Raw genomic sequence first — 18,751 nt, 5'->3', positions numbered from 1 at the left:
AGAATATTTTCCAACAAAACCAAAAATCTATTTAGGTCAACAGCCACAGACTCACTATTGGAATAAAAAAAAAAGAAATGGCACAGAGAGTTTTTTTAAAAGATGAGCTGGACCATTAAGCTAAAGGGAACACAGACTTTGTTTTTATATCAGTGTTTGTTGTGGTGGCGTGGGATCCCTCTCCTCTGACATAACAATGGATTAGATGTAATAAAAAGGAAACAGTTGAGAGACTCCAACAGATTTCTGAGGTCAGGGTTCTTCCCCTCCATCCTCAAACTTTGCTGTAATCCAAAAATAGCAGCAAAGAAAAACAATAACAAAAACAACCACACTCCCTTCACCCAACAGAACCATTTTATCCCCCTGATTAATTACTCAAGGATTTGCTGGGTCCCTGCCAAGTTGGTGGAAAAAAGTAGTACTGAGGGGAGATTTTGTCCATGCTAATCCACCACCAACACGTAACATTATACAAGCGTCTAATGAAACTATGTGGGGGCTGCACAACAGGAAGTGCAATGCTGTTATTCAGTCGCATCAAGCAGAAAGACGAGGAGGCCTGGAGGCATGTTTGTTACACCTCGGGCACATCCTGCAGTGAGCTATTGATGCATAAGATTGTTTTAAAATATATCATCCATAAATCCTCCAGTCCAAGGTATTCTATACAATAAAAAATAAAGCCCACCTCCTCATCAGGATAATGTGAACATCTGCACCACAGATGGGGGGGAAGGCTGAGGTTTTATGAATTTTCTGGAGGAGGTTGTCATGACAACCACATCCTCAAAGGCTATGCCATCACGCTGAAGCAACATAGGGAGTGAGACGCAAGCTATTCTGAGTTATTAGGTCACATCAAAATCACAATGCTCAGAAAAGCGTAATTAATGGGGTCATTGCTACATCTGGCAGGAAGTCAACTTTAAAGAGAAGAAGCGATGTTCATGTAATGTGATGAGCAGGTGTGTTCAAATACACACAGATGAACACACTAGACAGGAGCTGCTTTTTTAATCTTGCTTTAGCTGGGAAAAAAAAACTTGGATATTATATATATATATATATATACCAGTGCATCATCCATGAAGCATCAGAGAGCTTCTGATGAGTGCCAGAGAGCCTCATACATCAGTGTCTTGTACAGAAACCAGAAAGACAACGTGTTTTAATAATGCTTGTGTGTGAGAAGTCAGAACAACATTACTGCATATACAGTAATATATATATAAAACGTAAAGGCACTCAGACATTTCCCTGCACTTAAATGGTTTAAAATCCTCAAAAAACAGGGATGTATTTAAATAGATTAAGCATTAAATGCACTCATTTCTTCCACATCAAAAGCAAAAGATGTCATAATCTGATTATAGTTATAGACCTTCAGCTAGACTTAAAAAGCGAGGATTCACAGTATGAAACAAGCCATAGTAAAAATCTGGAGATATAGAGTATAAACAACACAGATGTATATTTTACAGAGCTACTGTTCTTACAGTTTGCATAGTAGGACAAGTCTTCTCAAATAGTGGACTAAGGAGTCCTAAGTCAGGCAGGTTGTGAAGCATTTCATCACAGCATCCCTGTGGGAAAAAAAAAAAAAAAAAAAAAAAAGACAGCCAGCATTAAAACAATGCAAATAAGACAAGCAATAAGAGAAAAGAGTGTTTAAATAAATAAAAAAATAAAGCCGAGGCAAAATGTTGTCATGCGTACAAAACGAAAAGTGACACAAAAAGCACTTCCGCCCTTTGTTAAGATGATTCGGGTTGGGCTCGTCATGAATAAGTGAGTGTGTTTTGGCGGGGAAGCACCACATGCTCAGAGTGATGGGGGCTCCCTTCCTCCAGGTACTATGAGGGATGATGCAATACGAGCCATCGCCATGGTAACCACAGACAGTCATTGCCTGCTCCATCCCCCCCCCCACCCCCCACACCGTTTGCTCTCGCCATCGGTGTGTTGCTATGCAGACTTTGCCTCTAGCCACAGTCAAATTTCAGCGGAGGAGGTGTGGGACCAGTCAAGGTTAAAAGGAGAAGGGGGGATCGTAAGAGTCTGAGGATGTAGGAGGGGAGGGGAGGAGGCAAGGAGGCGAGGTCAGACAGGAGACCCGCTCATTCAAATGCTTTGGTTCGTCCCTCTGATGTGTAAACAAAAAAACACCAGAATTCTTATCATCTTCCTCCTGAGGTTTGTTTTTTATATAATCACTTGAGGCTTGATGCCATTTTGCTTCCCTAAAAACTACATGAATAAATGATCAGTCTCTGATTAAACACGAGCGCAACAGTAGCCTTAAAGCACTGTGGGAAGTGCACATGCAGCAGGTTTCAGTACCTTGGTATTAGAGGTTATAAATAGGCAACAAAGTAAAACACATTAAAAGATCAAGTCCATTGGCCATGTGGTGTTGTGGCTCACCAGGTATCACGGTTTGTTTGACCACAGAACGGAAGAGAGAGAGACTGCAGTCTAATGCTTCAACTCAGAGGGATTGAGATCTGTGATCAAAATATGCTGCTCCGTTACAACATGGCAAACAATAAAGAGACAAATGATTGAATCTAAATTAAATGAAAAATGGATTAAAGTAAGAAGCTTAAAGAGAGCGAGGACAATAATGTGTTGACACAAAAAGTACAAAAAACAACAACAAAAGGACAAAGAAATAAATAAGTGATCGTCAGGATTTCAATATTCAGCTCAAGGTCTGGCAGGCAGTTGAATTTCTCTGGAGGAATTTGGTTTTTGGAAGGCTGGCATGGCAAAAGGTCTTTGTCCCAGCTTTGTATTGTTATTAGCATTTGGGTTGGGGGAGGGGGGACCCTGGGTGGTTATGGGACGTCTCTCAGCTGTCAGCATGGATTATAGGGTCGCCCAAATACACAAGGCATTTGGGCTGGGAGCGGTGGTGGTGGTGGTGGGGGGGAGACATAACCCTTCTCACAGCTGGACTGACAAAACAACGTCACACCTTGTGCTTGGTTTGAGGAAAGCACTGAGGTGGTACACTGTATGGGACAATTTGAGAAGTGAACATCTGAGTGTATATATATATATATATATATATATATATATATATATATATATATATATATATCTTTCAATTCAAATTCTTTACTGTGGTGTACTCTGAAAAAAAAAAAAAAAAAGACAAAATAAAATCGCTGTACGATTTCAGTGCTTTTAGGCTCTATATCGCACATTATCTAGAATAAAGACAGAGCAAGTACGTTTTTGATCCTCTTCTCTTATGCCCGGCAGGCTATTTGGGTCTTGATCTAATCAAAATGTTGCATTGAGCTTCAACCCTATAGAGCTTAACATAAGCTCATCACAAGTCATATAAAAGCTACATTTAGGAGATAAATATTGAGGTAAATCTGGCTGAAAGAGCATTATTGCACAAGAAATAATTTCGTTTCGATATTATGGATAAAGCAAAATAGCGTCACAGAGCTAAAGCACAGAGGAGCGTGAAACAACAAGCTGCCATTTGCTTGACACTAAGTGCCTGCACTCGTCTTTGGGGGGGGATTACAGCCATATGGTTGGGGCAAACAGTGTTTAGAGATAAATGAAAACATGTTTTCATTGAAGGGTCACACACACACAGTAGTCTCTCCAGTTAGTTTTTCATTCGTAGACAGGGAATTGTTGAGAACAATAGCTCTTATAGATTGAGTGAATTCAGTAAGCAACACTTATAAATGGACATGCAAATCAGCTTTAGGGCGACGCAGACAGACCATTAATCATATAAATCATAATTGTCTTACCTGGCAAACGGAATGTAAGAGATGCTATACCTGAAACAGAAAAACACAAAAGAAGTTACTGCTTGTAGAAGAAGACATTATTTAGATAGAACATATGAGACTGAGCAGGTCAATTTGCAGTTAAGTATGTGATGAATGTGTAATGTTTCCCTTAGATGGCTTCAAAGTCAAAGAAATATTTCATTTTTCAAAAGCTTTGTCATTACATAGATGTTCAAGATGTCTTGTAGACGACTGCGAACACATGTTCCTGTGATATAACATGTCATCACTGGAAATCCCAGGATCTTAACTCAAGGTTCGTGTTTTATTAACCACGCTGGTCTGATGATGTCATGGGTTCGTAATGATGTGATGTCAAAGAGATTAGAGATTAAAAATATAAAATAACACCACAAATACTGCCGGTCTTGAAGTAGATCAAAGTCTTATTAGCAGCATAACAATGGTTTCCTTATGAGCAGAAAACCCAAAATGTAAAATGTGTTCAAATTCAAGCAGTCATCATTGGACTGAAGGGTCTTTGACGTCGCTCTGAAAGGGGATTAACAAAACGTGATTGTGAATGAATTGGATCCACTGTAATCTTTTTACTAATGAGTTCAGACAGATTGGAAGCCAAACACAGAAACACAACACCCTGTATTGGAAATGATTACAGCTTAAGTTAAGCACAAAAAATCAAATCAAACACCTAATATATTTGAAATATGTGAGGAATCTGGTACAGCAGTTGAATGATTAACTGACTGTCATCTTATTTTACCACCAGTGAGCAGGAAACCCTTTAATAATTATTAGAAGTGCTGCAAACATCTCTCACGTGAATGTTCTGAATATCTAAACTAAACAAGTTCATTAAAAGCTAGAAGTGCAGATTTTTTGTTCCCACTGTCTGCCATGTTCTGTGTTGAGTCAGTAGTGCGTTAGCGTCATACGGTCACTTTACAGAACTCAGCCTGAGGCCTGGACCTTGCCCCACTGTGTGTGTGTGTGTGTGCGTGTGCGTGTGCGTGTGCGTGTGTGTGTGTGTGGACTACTTATTACAGAACCACCTTCACACAGACGTCTGAGTGCCTGCGTGGGAGTGCACTATGCCCCCCCCCCCCCCATCTGTTAAGAATGAGCTTGAGATGTGTGACTTGTGGTTACCATGGTGATGCCTCTGAGAAAGCAGGCAGAGCGGAAGTGCACGTACGACATCGTACAACATGTCGGTGCAGAAGCAGTCTGGTTCTGTGGCGGACACACCGTCCTGCTCAGTGATGCAATGAAACTGTCCGTTCCCTCCTCCTGAGCTGCTGGGGGTTTGTGTTTCTATGTCTTTAGTTACTGCTGTGCAAATATGTTCAAACTAATGAACATACAAGTGCTGACATGGCCATGCACATCACTCACAGGTCTTATTATTCACGGCTATCATTACGACACTCTTTACTGAATCATCTAGTCCCAGTTATCTGCAGCATTCAGACAGCCATACTAAAAACTAGCAACTAAAAGTTATTTACATTATTATATAATATCTTTACGGTTGATCGATTGATGGCTTAGTCTGAAAAAAAATGTCCAATTACAATTACCCATTGCCAGACGTTAAGTGCTTACATCACTCAAAATACTATAGCATTAATACAATAAGCGCAGGACATTAAAATTGCCTAGGTGCCATGCATTCTCAATGAACCATTTACTTGTGATTTTAGCAGTATAGTAATGACTCCAGAGATGGCTGCCAGCGACTTTGTGTGTAAACAACACAGGCGGTAACACCCGTCTGTCTCTACGTCTCCAAGTACCTCCACACTGGCACTACCTCTTCCTCTACAGGCCAGAAATCTACTGACTTACTGTACCACAACGCCTGGCAACCTACCTACCAGTCTTCTTACAACAGGACTGACTCAACAGGTGAGTCACTGACGGCTCGGGGAAACTAGGGAGTCAAGAGTTTTTCTTTTATCTTATGTGTGCATCTTAATATTATCATACGACACTTCCATGGTATGATATTTATGCTTTATAGTCAAGTAAAAACATCTTGAACTACCTTGAAAAGATGCGTTGCTTGTGCATGTGCCACAACAGCAGCGTGATTAACTCAACTCACACACATTCCTAGTGAGGCAAAGCAGCAGAAACAAAGTTCTCTTCCACAGAAAGACCTTAAACTGAGTAGGTGTGAGTGATGAGTAAATTCATTTCAAACTGTGCCACAGCAGAGAGGTGGCTGGTCACACTTACCATGTCATTGCCAAAAACTGCAGAATACAGAAGATGATAGCAAGCCCCTTTTTATGCCACTGTAAAAATAAAACACAAAACGGTAATCAGAATAGTTGAAAACGCCACACTAAAACAATAAAGACTGTAAGTGGCTTTAAAAACAACGTGTTGACTACTTACCCAAAACACTGCACAAAGAGTTAAGACAAGGCAGAGCTGAAGGAAGGAGAAAGGAAAGGTTATCTTCTTGTCCGCTTGCAGAATGACGTTCACTATCTCACACTTGAGTTCTTCTATTATGGCAACAAAAGCCACTAAATTTGCCACAAAAAAAAAAAAATCAAAAAAATCTGTGTGGACTAAGTGAAGGCAGATACAAAGTAAATGCATCATGGCCTCATGTCAACAAGGAATCAGAGAGAACACTGCATCTATTACCTACTATAATAAAAGGTATGGACTACTTTCCAATACACAGTAAGATAAAACATGAGGACCGAGTGAAGCATCTGGCTCAACTTAAGGTTCAAAGTAACAGTAAAGCACACGGTATTTACCAGCATGACAATGGTGGCTATCAGTCTTTTTGGTTCAAACATGCGCTTCAGTTGTTTTAGTGGTCCCATGAGGAAGCAGGTGCTGTAGAGGAACAAAAAAAAAAAAAAAGAAACTAAATAATTACACTTTTTATACATCAGCTAAAAGGTACATTGACCTGTTTTAAAGATGAATCAATCATGTTTTTTGCGTTCATGTTGTTTTCGTTGCTCTTTTCAGAGAGTAGTGCAGGTGAGACTGTGTGTGTGTGTGTGTGTGTGTGTGTGTGTGTGTGTTTAAGTTGTGTTAAAGTGGCATTTGTTTCTTTGTCCGTTCAGCATGGTGGATGATGTGCTAATGCTAGTTGCCAAGGAAACATAAAAAAAACCCCAGCTTTTTTTGTTTGTTCAGCAGCACTTTTTAAAGTGATGAACTACAAATATTATGCTGGTGGTCAGCTGTGACAGACACAATACACACATATCCTTGCACCTCCATCCTAATATTTAGGGTCTAAAATTTGTTGTTTATTCCATAAAACATCAGAAAATGAAAATCTTATAATATAAACTTTTGGTCACGGTGGATTTCAGTAAAAAGTCTTCATACTGTATGTGCGTACACACACACACACACACACACACACACACACACACACACACACACACACACACACACACACACACACACACACACACACACACACACACACACACACACACACCTCTTCCGACTGAAGAGTGTCGCCACCATAAACAAATTTACACTACATGCTGCAATTAATCAGGGGTAAATATTTGATGCCCGACACCACAGTGACACATTTCAGACCTCCTACATGATGCATGCGTGACGTCAGTAAATGTAACAAGACAAAGGCTTTCCCCGCTGACGAGTCACGCAGCTCTGGACTCAGTGGGCAGAGGGAGTCTGCGTAGCGCCGCGTCTGTTAGGTGAGACATCAGAGCCGTCTGTGTTGACGCAGGCTCTTTCTACCGGTCAGCTGAGAGGGATGGATGCTTTTTAATCAACCTCTCATTATGACACTAATGATATCCACGCACATGCTGCTACTGCGGTACAAGGAGCAGGGGGGCAACAATACCATTGACAATATGAAACCAACGCTGTAGTGTTATCTTCTTGCAGTCAAAATCACATAAAAGATGAAAATTGCATTAAACTCCTTCAAATGCGACTGGCTTGGTTTGGGTCGGTAACCTGGGCTATGAAAGCAGAAGGTGACCCAGTGTCTTGATGCACCTAAACCCTCTGGACATATGATACCAGACAATAGACGGCCCCGTCTTTAAAAGAATCCCCTCATCAATTGTTCACTGTCAGAGAAGTCAAAGACATCTTGATTAGATTTAGCACGTGGCTTATCGAGACTAAATAATCCAAAACGTTGTAAAATCCAGGAGGATGCTGATATCTAGTGATAGAAAATATAATTCTGATATTACTTAACTCTGACATTAAACTATAAACAATAAGGATACATCAGCATCTATATAGTGGTGAGTGTTGCAGCATTATTAGAGCACACAGCCTACTAATGCTGGATGAATCAATGTCACACTACAAAAAAGGAAACTTTTAGACTTCCATTGTGCTCAGCTACAAGTTCAGTTTTCTGTAAAGAAGAATAATGTACAAAGAAAGATCAGATATTGGCGGTGCATTGTGATGACAGATTTGAGAGCATGGCCTGTCACTGGGATGGAATTAACCTGGTATCCAATGCTCCTATACAAATAATAATATGAGAACAAACACTTAACAGTCTACTTGTAGAGACAAGTAGAGAACAAACCGTTTGGGGACACAGGAAGCCAGTCTGTTCCCACTGACCAGTCTATCCTTAATAATCTCCTACTGATTTTCAAGCCACATACAAATAAGCTGCAGGGCAGAATTAATTATATAACAATATAGATCACAATTAAATAAACTAAATTAGGTGCAGTATTAACCCTTTGCAAACAGATGTCTAACCATTTCTTGCTATGCATGTAGTGATTACAGGTCTCTGCTTCCCAAACCTTTTTATGAAGGAGATTTAAATGTTTAGGTTTACTAAGTGCCAAGTTACTGCAAAGGCAGTTCTCTGCTCATTTAAATTGTTGTTATACAAAAAAAATTACAATTACACTAATGCTAATCTGATTAAATGATAGAGATTATCATTTTAACTATAAGCCTATAGTCTGGTGCAGAACCAGTAGTCACCAGTTTATCATATAATATAAATAAATAAAACATCAGAAACATCTCATGGTTCCTCAGGCACTGAGCTCCAAACTCTGAGCCACAGGTGATGAGTGCACAGAGGGTAAGACGGTAAATAACTGCCATAATTACAGTACTTGATGAGTCTTCTTTATAAACGGTTAACGAGCAAAAACTTGGGAAAAATGTGCAGCTGTGCCAAGGGTGACTGTAACAGAGTGATGTGTCAGTCATCAAGGCAAAAACAGTTTCAGAGTTTATGAGCCTGGTGCTCATCATTTGTTGTATTCCTGGCAGTGAGCCATACTCTGAGAGAATGAGAGAAACATATCGAGTCATTACAATCATCTGACCGGCCAGTTTGAGCTGGACTTACCTGGAAAGAGCTGCGATGTTCCCTATAGTGTAGAAGACGGCGAAAAGCTTTAACCCATTCGGAAGGAACAGCAGTGCTGAACCCTGACAAAACAGCAGAGAAGTCTCCGTCAGCTACACAGAATAATGACACCAAACTTTAAAATAGGGATAAATGGAAAGTATCTAAATGAATCCTGGATTTTGATATGACTGAAGGCTTACATCTATGTCATTTTTTTTTCTTGGAACAAACAAAAAGCAACAAGAACTTCTGCGAGCTGTCCTTAGGTTTTACTGACACACGATGGGCTCCCCCTAGTGACAAAATACTATACGAGGCTTTGTTATGATTCACTGCCTGTGTGACATGCATGCCCACTATCTGGACCACTTTCAGTGAAAACGAAGTGTCACGCTGTGAGTGTAAACAGAGTGTGCATTTCACCATGGGAGGAATAACATTTAGATGACACTGTTATGAATATAGCTTTTAAGAAGAAGGAGCAACTAACATTTTACTCAAGTGTTGGAATTTATTAGTCGTAAGGACATTTAAATAATGTTATGATTCTGGACATTGCTTATTTCTACAGAAAAAGGAAGCATGGGGCACCCCTGTGGCTCTGCGCCCGACTCTGTGACTTTCACCACCCAGGCCAACATGGGTTCTGTTGGGGCTTTGTCAGAGTGAATCACTATGTGGTGGCTTCAAAGTGTTATTGGCGAGTGCTGCCAGTGACAAGACTTCCTGTCATTTGAACTGCAGACAACACTCTACAAACTGAAACGTTCAGCTCTTTGCTGACAGCAAGCAACCTGTATGTGTTAATTAAGTGCAAGTGACATGTGTGAATCACTATAATCTGCACGCGTGCAAGAGAACAGGAATTTGTCTTGATGGTATTTACGCTGATCCATGTTAATTTGAGAGTTTCATAGTGCCTATAAATCCAACATAGCACAAGAAAAAAATAACTTGGATTATTCCCAACTACAGTAATAGTGTTATGTATGCTCTGCATTCCTAATGTCAGTATAAAGTCCAACAGAACATAAAAGATGCCTTTTTTTATCATGAAAGGCAGAAACACTCACGAGTATTGAACACAGGATGCCTCCAGCGAAGCATATGACAAACCATTTCACCCTGGTGCTGTAGCTGAGAGTGCTGGCATCGAGGACCTGGTGAGAACAATGGGAGGATGTCACAAGACGAGTCTAATGACCCTCAGAAAGACCCACAGGCTTTCTGCTAGGGATTTAACCATGTTGGCTAGAGCCAAACAGAGAACACCCAGCTACAATAACGTCTTTAAAACACACAACACAGCACAGGTCTACGTTAAAGACAGAGAGCTTTACTCTGTACACTGAATTTAGGCCAAAAGAACCAATACAACCAAACTACAGAGCAGCTCTTGGGTCACAAGGTAGAAAAATAAACTACATGGGTATCGAGTTTTTTTCTTTTTGCACCATGTGACCCCAGAAGGGCGCCGTACCAAACTGTACAGTAATCTGCAAGAAAAAGCAGAATTGCAAACTTGGCAGACTATGGTGTGCCAGGGTGAAACTTTAACTTTGCAAGAGGTTAAAAGTAAAGTTACAATCACGTAACCTATTATAAAAACACAGTGTTCAAGTCAGCATCTTACCCAGTGTCCTCCTCATCGGGAACGCGTGTAAAAAGTGTAAATAAACAAACAACACAATTTATTTGAATGCTGCCAGAAACATATGATAGTTAAAGTTAGCTTTAATGTATGCTAGAACAGTAGAACAGACTCCGAAAGGAAACATGTTAACGAAAGTGCTATGTTAGCTAACGTAATGTCTATGAAATGCTAGTTTCACTAATAACCAACGTAAGCTAAGTTATCTAACGTTGACTGTAAGACAACAAACTACTTTAATGTTAAAAGCAGGTATCCGAGAGGTAACGCCCAGTCTCAGACAGGAAAAGAAACTAGCGCAATTCACTTTTATATTACATTTTATCTACGTAACGTGACACAGAGTTAGCATTAGCATCGTGTGCTGTCATACAGTTGACGTTACCTGGTCAGTTAGACCCAGCTCTTCATTCTCCTCGTGGCCGCTTAACACACGACGAAGCTTGTCCATCGCTACCGGCTGTTAGCGAGCAGACGGGCAGGACAAGTCAGAATGTTCTATATTTCGAACTGTACGTCTGATATTTATGTCTGAAAGTTCTGATCGCAGAAGTGACAAGTTTGACTTCCTGCCTTCTTGAACGGTGTACGTGCTGACTTAGAATCGGTTTTTTCGCAACCAGTGTTGGCCAACGTCTACGGGGAGGCGTTTAAATAACAGATTGCAGATCAGCTTCAAAACCCCCACTTCCTCGGAACGGTTGCTGCCTTCATGTGCTGTTGGAAATAATAGTGTTACTCAATGAACGGCGTACGAACAAAATGACCACAAATGTTGTGCTCTTTTTGGACTGTATTAATTACGTGCTGGCATTTCGGGTGTGATTGGCTGTTGGTGCCTTGCACGAGAAAAGCCTATGTATTAAAGCAAAGCAGACTGTACACTTAATGATATATTTTACGTTCAATCTTTGAAGGCTTGAACAGTCAAATAAATATAACATGTATCAGGGGTCTGAAAATTGCCCTATAGAATAGTGTTTCTTTGCTTGGTTTGGCCTGTTTACTTTTCATTGCTCATGGTTATTAAATATGTGGAAGCCTATAAAGTAAATACAGCTTTATGCTCTTGCTTTTATCTTGCTTTGCCGCCATCCAGTGGAAGTACAGCAAAAAGGAAAGAAGCAGTTGGCACTATCAATACTACTTAGCTACAGTTGTGGTCAAAAGTTTACATACACTTGTAAAGAACATAATGTCATGGCTCTCTTGAGTTTCCCCGTTATTTCTACAACTCTGATTTTTCTCTGATAGAGTGATTGGAACAGATACTTCTTTGTCACAAAAAACATTCATGAAGTTTGGTTCTTTCATGACTTTATTATGGGTTAACAGAAAAAGTGCCCAAATCTGCTGGGTCAAAAATATACATACAGCAACATGAATTAGCAATTTTGGTGACTTAGAAAGTTGTGTCAATGAAATGAGCTTCATAGCATGGCCTCTTAACTTCTTGTGAGTGATTATGAGTGACTACAGCTGGTGACTTCTCTGAGGCCATTTAAATAGGGCTCATTGGATACAAATGCCCACAAACGCTACAATGGGAAAGTCAAAGGAGCTCAGCATGGATCTGAAAAAGCGAATCATTGACTTGAACAAGTCAGGAAAGTCACTTGGAGCCATTTCAAAGCAGCTGCAGGTCCCAAGAGCAACAGTGCAAACAATTGTTTGTAAGTATAAAGTGCATGGCACTGTTTTGTCACTGCCACGATCAGGAAGAAAACGCAAGCTATCACCTGCTGCTGAGAGAAAATTGGTCAGGAGGGTGAAGAGTCAACCGAGAACCACCAAAAAGCAGATCTGCCAAGAGTTAGAAGCTGCTGGAACACAGGTGTCAGTGTCCACAGTCAAGCGTGTTTTGCATCTCCATGGACTGAGAGGCTGCCGTGCAAGAAGGAAGCCCTCGCTCCAAAAGCGGCACCTTAAGGCTCGACTGAAGTTTGCTGCTGATCACATGGACAAAGATAAGACCTTCTGGAGGAAAGTTCTGTGGTCAGACGAAACAAAAATCAAGCTGTTTGGCCACAATGCCCGGCAATATGTTTGGAGGAGAAAAGGTGAGGCCTTTAACCCCAAGAACACCATGCCTACCGTCAAGCACGGTGGTGGTAGTATTATGCTGTGGGGCTGTTTTGCTGCCAATGGAACTGGTGCTTTACAGAGAGTAAATGGGATAATGAAGAAGGAGGATTACCTTCAAATTCTTCAAGATAACCTAAAATCATCAGCCCGAAGGTTGGGTCTTGGGCGCAGTTGGGTGTTCCAACAGGACAATGACCCCAAACACACATCAAAAGTGGTAATGGAATGGCTAAATCAGGCTAGAATTAGGGTTTTAGAATGGCCTTCCCAAAGTCCTGACTTAAATCCCATTGAGAACATGTGGACAATGCTGAAGAAACAAGTCCATGTCAGAAAGCCATCAAATTTAACTGAACTGCACCAATTCTGTCAAGAGGAGTGGTCAAAGATTCAACGAGAAGCTTGTGGATGGCTACCAAAAGCGCCTAATTGAAGTGAAAATGGCCAAGGGACATGTAACCAAATATTACCACTGCTGTATGTATTTTTGACCCAGCAGATTTGATCACTTTTTCTGTTAACCCATAATAAAGTCATGAAAGAACCAAACTTCATGAATGTTTTTTGTGACAAAGAAGTATCTGTTCCAATCACTCTATCAGAGAAAAATCAGAGTTGTAGAAATAACTGGAAACTCAAGAGAGCCATGACATTATGTTCTTTACAAGTGTATGTAAACTTTTGACCACAACTGTATGTCCTCCTCCTATCATCCTCCTTACTAGCTTATCTTGTGCAGACTGCAGAGAGTGTTTTGTTTAACTCAATGCATAACTTTAGCATTACCCATGCAAAGGACACCAAATCAAACACCATTATTTATAATGCATGTTTTAGGTTTGTTAAGGAAGGGACAAAGATCTGCGCAGCATTCAGCAGACATCACGGCTTCTGTGTGTTGGGACGTTTTCCAGACCGCAACAATGTGGACATTGCTTACACGGCTCCTGTTCCAACCTGCTTTATTCTTCATGGGTGTAAGTACGCTTCGGGATTTGTCTGAAATTGTCATCAGATGTGACAATTTGACAGAGAGGTCCGCTCAGATGACGGGCCACAGAGAAAAAAATGCTGTAAATTTAAACTACTGAGATGGATTTGCAAATCTGGAAAAGTCTGTGAGGTGGCGCAGGTGATACATTTAAGTTAATTGAAGAGTCGGCAGTCTTTATTGATAACTAATCGGTCAGCCTATATTTGTTAATGCATCTGCCATTATAATTATAACAGAAACTTAATTTATATCTGTGTTTTATGCAACTAACTCCTATGATAAAGTCTGCAGTACCAAGACATTCCGTGCGTAGTTACGCATGGAGCGCGGATCCACCTGAAACGCACTCGTTTCGTTATATGTTATAATGCATTTACATTTATGTTATATACAGGGCTGCTGAAGTGACTATTACATATTTCACATTTTTGCACATTTGATTACATCATATTTTAATAATTTGTTGTGGTGTATTTGCTTTACCCTCGCCTCCATACTGGTATACAGCACAAAATATTGAGGAACCAAAGCACTCTTTCATTGAATGTACTTTAACTGACTGCACTTGGTTAATTTGTTGAAACTTTTTCCAAGCACTCCTTCCAAGTGCAAAGGAAATGGCATTGTTTTTGTGCAGTAATAATAACTCATAATAATAATAAATAATATATTGTCACATAAAGCTAATCCTGGTGTCAGTTTTAATTGTCTAATTGGGGAAGAAAAGTGTAGCCTACTACAGTGTCATGATACGTATTTTGTTGGAGTGTCTTAATATCTATAGTTATCTATCAAATAAGATGAGATCTGTGGTGCATTTCTGTGAATAAAGTTTTAATTGCCCTAATAAATGCATTCTTAATGTCGTCCTAAACCAATTTACATGCAAGTTTTATTCTGCCAACACATTGGGGGTCACTCCAATAAACTACACCTAATGTTGAGACATTTTTTGTTTCTCGTCTTGTTCTAGTTTATTATTTTTTTCCCCCAACCATAACATCCGTTATGTTAATGACAAACAAGGCTGGCTGCTTTATAGAAGCAACCTTGTTTATTCAGCAGGGGGCATGTATATATGACCCGCTGTAAATACTCAGTTGTGTTAATGGAACTTTTTTTGTACTGCTTTGTGCTTGCTTTTCAGCCCTTACCTGTGCACCTTGTTGTAAATTCATAACAACAATAATACCAACATTAATATAAATAAATAAATATGGATTGACCTCCTGTATATTTCAGACTGCAGGATATCAGCTTCTGAGTAATACTGATATTTCCTATTTCATGCTTTACCTCATTTAGTGTAAGTATACCACAACGCATCTCCCATTGCATGTGTGCAACTTTATTACCTGTGAAGAAAATGTCAAATTAATCTCCCACGGTCAAGTATGCAGTGAGTCGTCGCAGTCTAAAAGGTTCAGTTTTACCAGACCGTCACAAACCTTAAAGGGAATCTTGACCTCTCCTGATAAGTATCCATAAACACTGAGGCCAGCAGCTTTATGCATGTGCCAAATGACACCAGTAGCCATACACACACTCCAGGAACCAAATTAGGAAATTACCAGTATTCTGAAGTTCTCCAGTTGGTTTATCATACTGTATTAACTGAACATGGAGTCAGGGGAAAACATTGAAACAGTTGATATGCCTAAACTTAACCTGGAAGTCTTACCTATTTTTAAAACGTTAGCTACAATTTCAGAATTAAAAGTTTCTTTGAAAATATTCACCATGCAGGATATTTCTCACCTTTACTCATAACAATCATGTGATTACAGGAACTTGTACAACAATGGCATCAGAGAAATACATGACCACGCCTTCAACAGGACAAGGATAGACAAACTGTATTTCACCAAACATTCTTTCTTTTTAATTGAATGATGTAAGTTGAGTTTGTGTTCTCATAGCAGCTTTTGCAACCTTACCTTGCATTTTATAATTTCAGGGTATTAAAGAATAATCAAAACCTCAGAGTGATCCACAGAGCCCTGGAGTCTTGTAAATTACATTTTTAAACCTTCTGAAAGTCAATTAATGCAACATTTATTTGCATAGATTTATTTGGGAGTGACAGAGAGAAGATGTTTGTCAAAGTGATCATTTAAAATGCAGACTAGCTTTTTATGTCTTATAGATTCATTGCTTGAATTCTGTGTTGAGACTTGAGGGATGGTAAACAAGATAAGGTTTTGTGCCGTGCACCTTTGAGTAGATTCTCCTTCCATCATTGAGAGAAATTACTCTTTGTGTGTAATAAAAGCTACTAATATAATAACAGGTGGGTTATATTGCAGCTCAGGTGACTGAGGGAAGGCTAGGTGGGAGAGAGGGAGAGATTTTGATTGACTTGCTCTGAGGCAGTGCACAACCAGCACAATGGTCACAAAGAGGCCGTCACACACCATGCAGTCCCTGTCGTTGTCTGTGTTGTTTCACAGGGACGTGTCTGCGACAGCTCTCGTGAAGTTACCACCACAGGGACTTGAGTCAGTTCTGGTGTTGTTAGCTCAGTCAGCGTACGCCCTGAAGAGTCTGCCTCCACTGCAGGGACTGCGGAGCCTACGAGAGGCCCATCTCACCTACAACAGTCACTGTTGCTCACTGCTCAGCTGGAACTCCCTCGGGTGAGTTACACTGTGACCTTTACAGGCTGATCAAAAGTAAGCTCTGCCCCGCTGCTGTTCCAGTATACACAAAAAATACAATCTTAATAATGAACAAATAATATTGGACAGAAATTTAAGCATACAGCATGAGTACTAGTTTTCACAGATGTGTCATATGTGTTAATATTAAAGAAATGGTGAGTGAGTCTTACTTCATTTTCTACCTTTTCTGCAGGGACTTTCCCATCGATCCTGCATGGAGTAATAGCTCCATTTATTGTGATGAGAGTGACCCATCAGCAAGGTGAAACGTTGGTATGCTTTCCTGTCTGTAATCTGCTTCTGCACTGGTTGAATTAAACTCTGTGGGTTGTTAATGAAAGGCCTTAGCGGCAGCACCATTGATTTATAATGACACACCAATCTATCTGTCAGCCTGGAGTGCATTGTAAAGATCTATCTGCTGGAAAAAAGTGGGACATCTGTTGAAAAAACAGGAACCTTTTACTCAAATCTTTTTCTGTTCCTTTGAAAACAGGGTTCAGCGCGTGATTGGAGGTTCAGCAGACTCGACTCTGGTGATGGACTTGACATTTTTCTCAGACGGTGAGGATGAAGGCTTTGGAAACTTGAATTTCCACTATCCAGAACTGGACTTCTGTCAAACCCGTCCAAGTTTGGTTTGCACACCCAAAGCGGATGCTTTCAATCCCTGTGAGGACATAGGCTTCAGTTTTCTCAGAGTTGCCATTTGGTTCATCAACATACTGGCCATCACAGGTAACCTGACGGTGCTTCTGGTCTTCTTCACCAGCCGGAACAAGCTGACGGTGCCTCGCTTCCTCATGTGCCACCTGGCTTTTGCGGACCTCTGCATTGGGATCTACCTTCTGATGATAGCTACAGTAGACCTGCGCACACATGGTCACTACAGTCAGCCTGCTATTGAATGGCAGACAGGGCCTGGCCTTAGTGCTGCAGGCTTCCTGTCTGTGTTTGGTGGGGAGCTGTCAGTCTACACACTTTCCAGTATCACCCTGGAGCGCTGGCACACCATCACCAACGCTCTGCAGATAGAGCGCCATCTGGTACTTACACACGCAGCGAGTATAATGGCAGCTGGCTGGCTCATCTGTCTGGGGATGGGGATGCTGCCTCTGGTTGGTGTGAGTAGTTACACCAAAGTCAGCATGACATAGAGACGCCTGTGGCTCAGGCCTTCATCATAGTTATCCTGCTCTTCAACGTGGCTGCCTTCGTTGTCATGTGCTTTTGTTACGTGCTGATCTATCTGGCAGTGAAGAACCCTGAGATGTGCTCATCTTCACAGATTTTCTCTGCATGACGCCCATCTCCTTCTTTGCCATCTCTGCTGCATTCAAGGTTCCCCTCATCACAGTTACTAACTCCAAGATTCTACTGGTCCTCTTCTCCCCATCAACTCATGTGCTAACCCCTTCCTTTACACTATCTTCACCAAGACTTTTAGGAAGGACGCGTATCAGCTCATGAGCGCCATGGGCTGCTGTAAAAGCAAGGCCAGTGTTTATCGCATGAAGGCCTACTCCAGCTAAAATGCAATCAATTGAAACCTGGGATCCAATCATAAAGGATCCCGCACAGGAATGAGGCTGGCTGACATGCCACAACAGAACCACCACCTAAAAGAGGAGAGAGAGTTCACCTGAAATAAATATGTTAGACTGTTATTATTAAGACAATTGAACAATGGAGGAAACTGATGAAAAATGTGGAGGGATTGTTTTCCAGTGGGCATCTATCATTTTGACATTGTCCTGATGCACTGCTGAAGAGTCCTATCACAAGTCAAAAGTGTCCTCTAAAAAAAGGCCTATGGCAAGGTTTACACCAATAAATCAAAAATATGCAGAGGGGGCTCCAGAACAGCTACATGGACCCCTTAAAGTTTTGTCAACCTCTCTGAAAACTGAATTTTCAATCTCAACATTTAAATGGATACGCTAAATGAACAAGAAGTCCTTAAAGTGCTCCAAAATACACTGAACATGTATGATTCCATGATAAATGGGCACAGCAATATGACTGAAAGCTCCAGAACAGCCACTAAATGGATCTTGTGGTGAGATTGTTCAGTCAAATAGAAAAGTGATTATCTTCATCTCCATGTGGTTGTTATTATCATGGCTGCCCCTGTCAATTAATCTCAATCCTGTTATTACTTTATGTAAAATACATTGTTTGGTTTATTCTGAGGTTGGCCAT

At 40.7% G+C, this 18,751-nt stretch overlaps 2 protein-coding genes across 2 annotated transcripts; one reads left to right on the top strand and one right to left on the bottom strand.

Moving 5' to 3' along the window:
* Positions 1-1,000: 1,000 nt before the first annotated feature.
* On the bottom strand, positions 1,001-11,412 carry sft2d1 (SFT2 domain containing 1). The gene is made up of 8 exons (XM_068724879.1): positions 11,196-11,412; positions 10,233-10,319; positions 9,157-9,239; positions 6,569-6,650; positions 6,192-6,227; positions 6,030-6,088; positions 3,786-3,815; positions 1,001-1,586 (listed from the first exon to the last, which is right to left on the bottom strand). Exons 1-8 carry the CDS (start codon positions 11,259-11,261, stop codon positions 1,547-1,549), a joined length of 483 nt encoding a protein of 160 aa, XP_068580980.1. The 5' UTR covers positions 11,262-11,412; the 3' UTR covers positions 1,001-1,546.
* A 4,097-nt stretch (positions 11,413-15,509) lies between these two features.
* lhcgr (luteinizing hormone/choriogonadotropin receptor) lies at positions 15,510-18,195 on the top strand. The gene is given in 10 exon segments (XM_068718700.1): positions 15,510-15,514; positions 15,677-15,745; positions 15,847-15,881; positions 15,884-15,899; positions 16,340-16,525; positions 16,743-16,811; positions 17,046-17,695; positions 17,698-17,817; positions 17,820-17,936; positions 17,939-18,195. Coding segments are annotated over 10 exon segments (1,524 nt in total).
* Positions 18,196-18,751: the final 556 nt, after the last annotated feature.

Source organism: Cebidichthys violaceus, unplaced genomic scaffold (assembly GCF_023349555.1).
Source record: "Cebidichthys violaceus isolate CVI_PGR_0920_01 unplaced genomic scaffold, fCebVio1.0.p SCAF_10, whole genome shotgun sequence".
Taxonomy (NCBI): Eukaryota; Metazoa; Chordata; class Actinopteri; order Perciformes; family Stichaeidae; genus Cebidichthys; species Cebidichthys violaceus.
The sequence above is the reverse complement of the archived record's forward strand: the minus strand, read 5'-3'. Positions and strand labels throughout refer to the sequence as shown.

Bases quoted from the DNA above. Each gene is read 5' to 3' on its own strand.
- sft2d1 (XM_068724879.1), bottom strand. From the start codon at position 11,261: ATGGACAAGCTTCGTCGTGTGTTAAGCGGCCACGAGGAGAATGAAGAG. The intron at 10,320-11,195 runs GTAACGTCAACT...TGTTCTCACCAG, and splicing joins AGCTGGGTCTAACTGACCAG to GTCCTCGATGCCAGCACTCT. The intron at 3,816-6,029 runs GTAAGTGTGACC...TTTCTGTTTCAG, and splicing joins CAGTTTTTGGCAATGACATG to GTATAGCATCTCTTACATTC.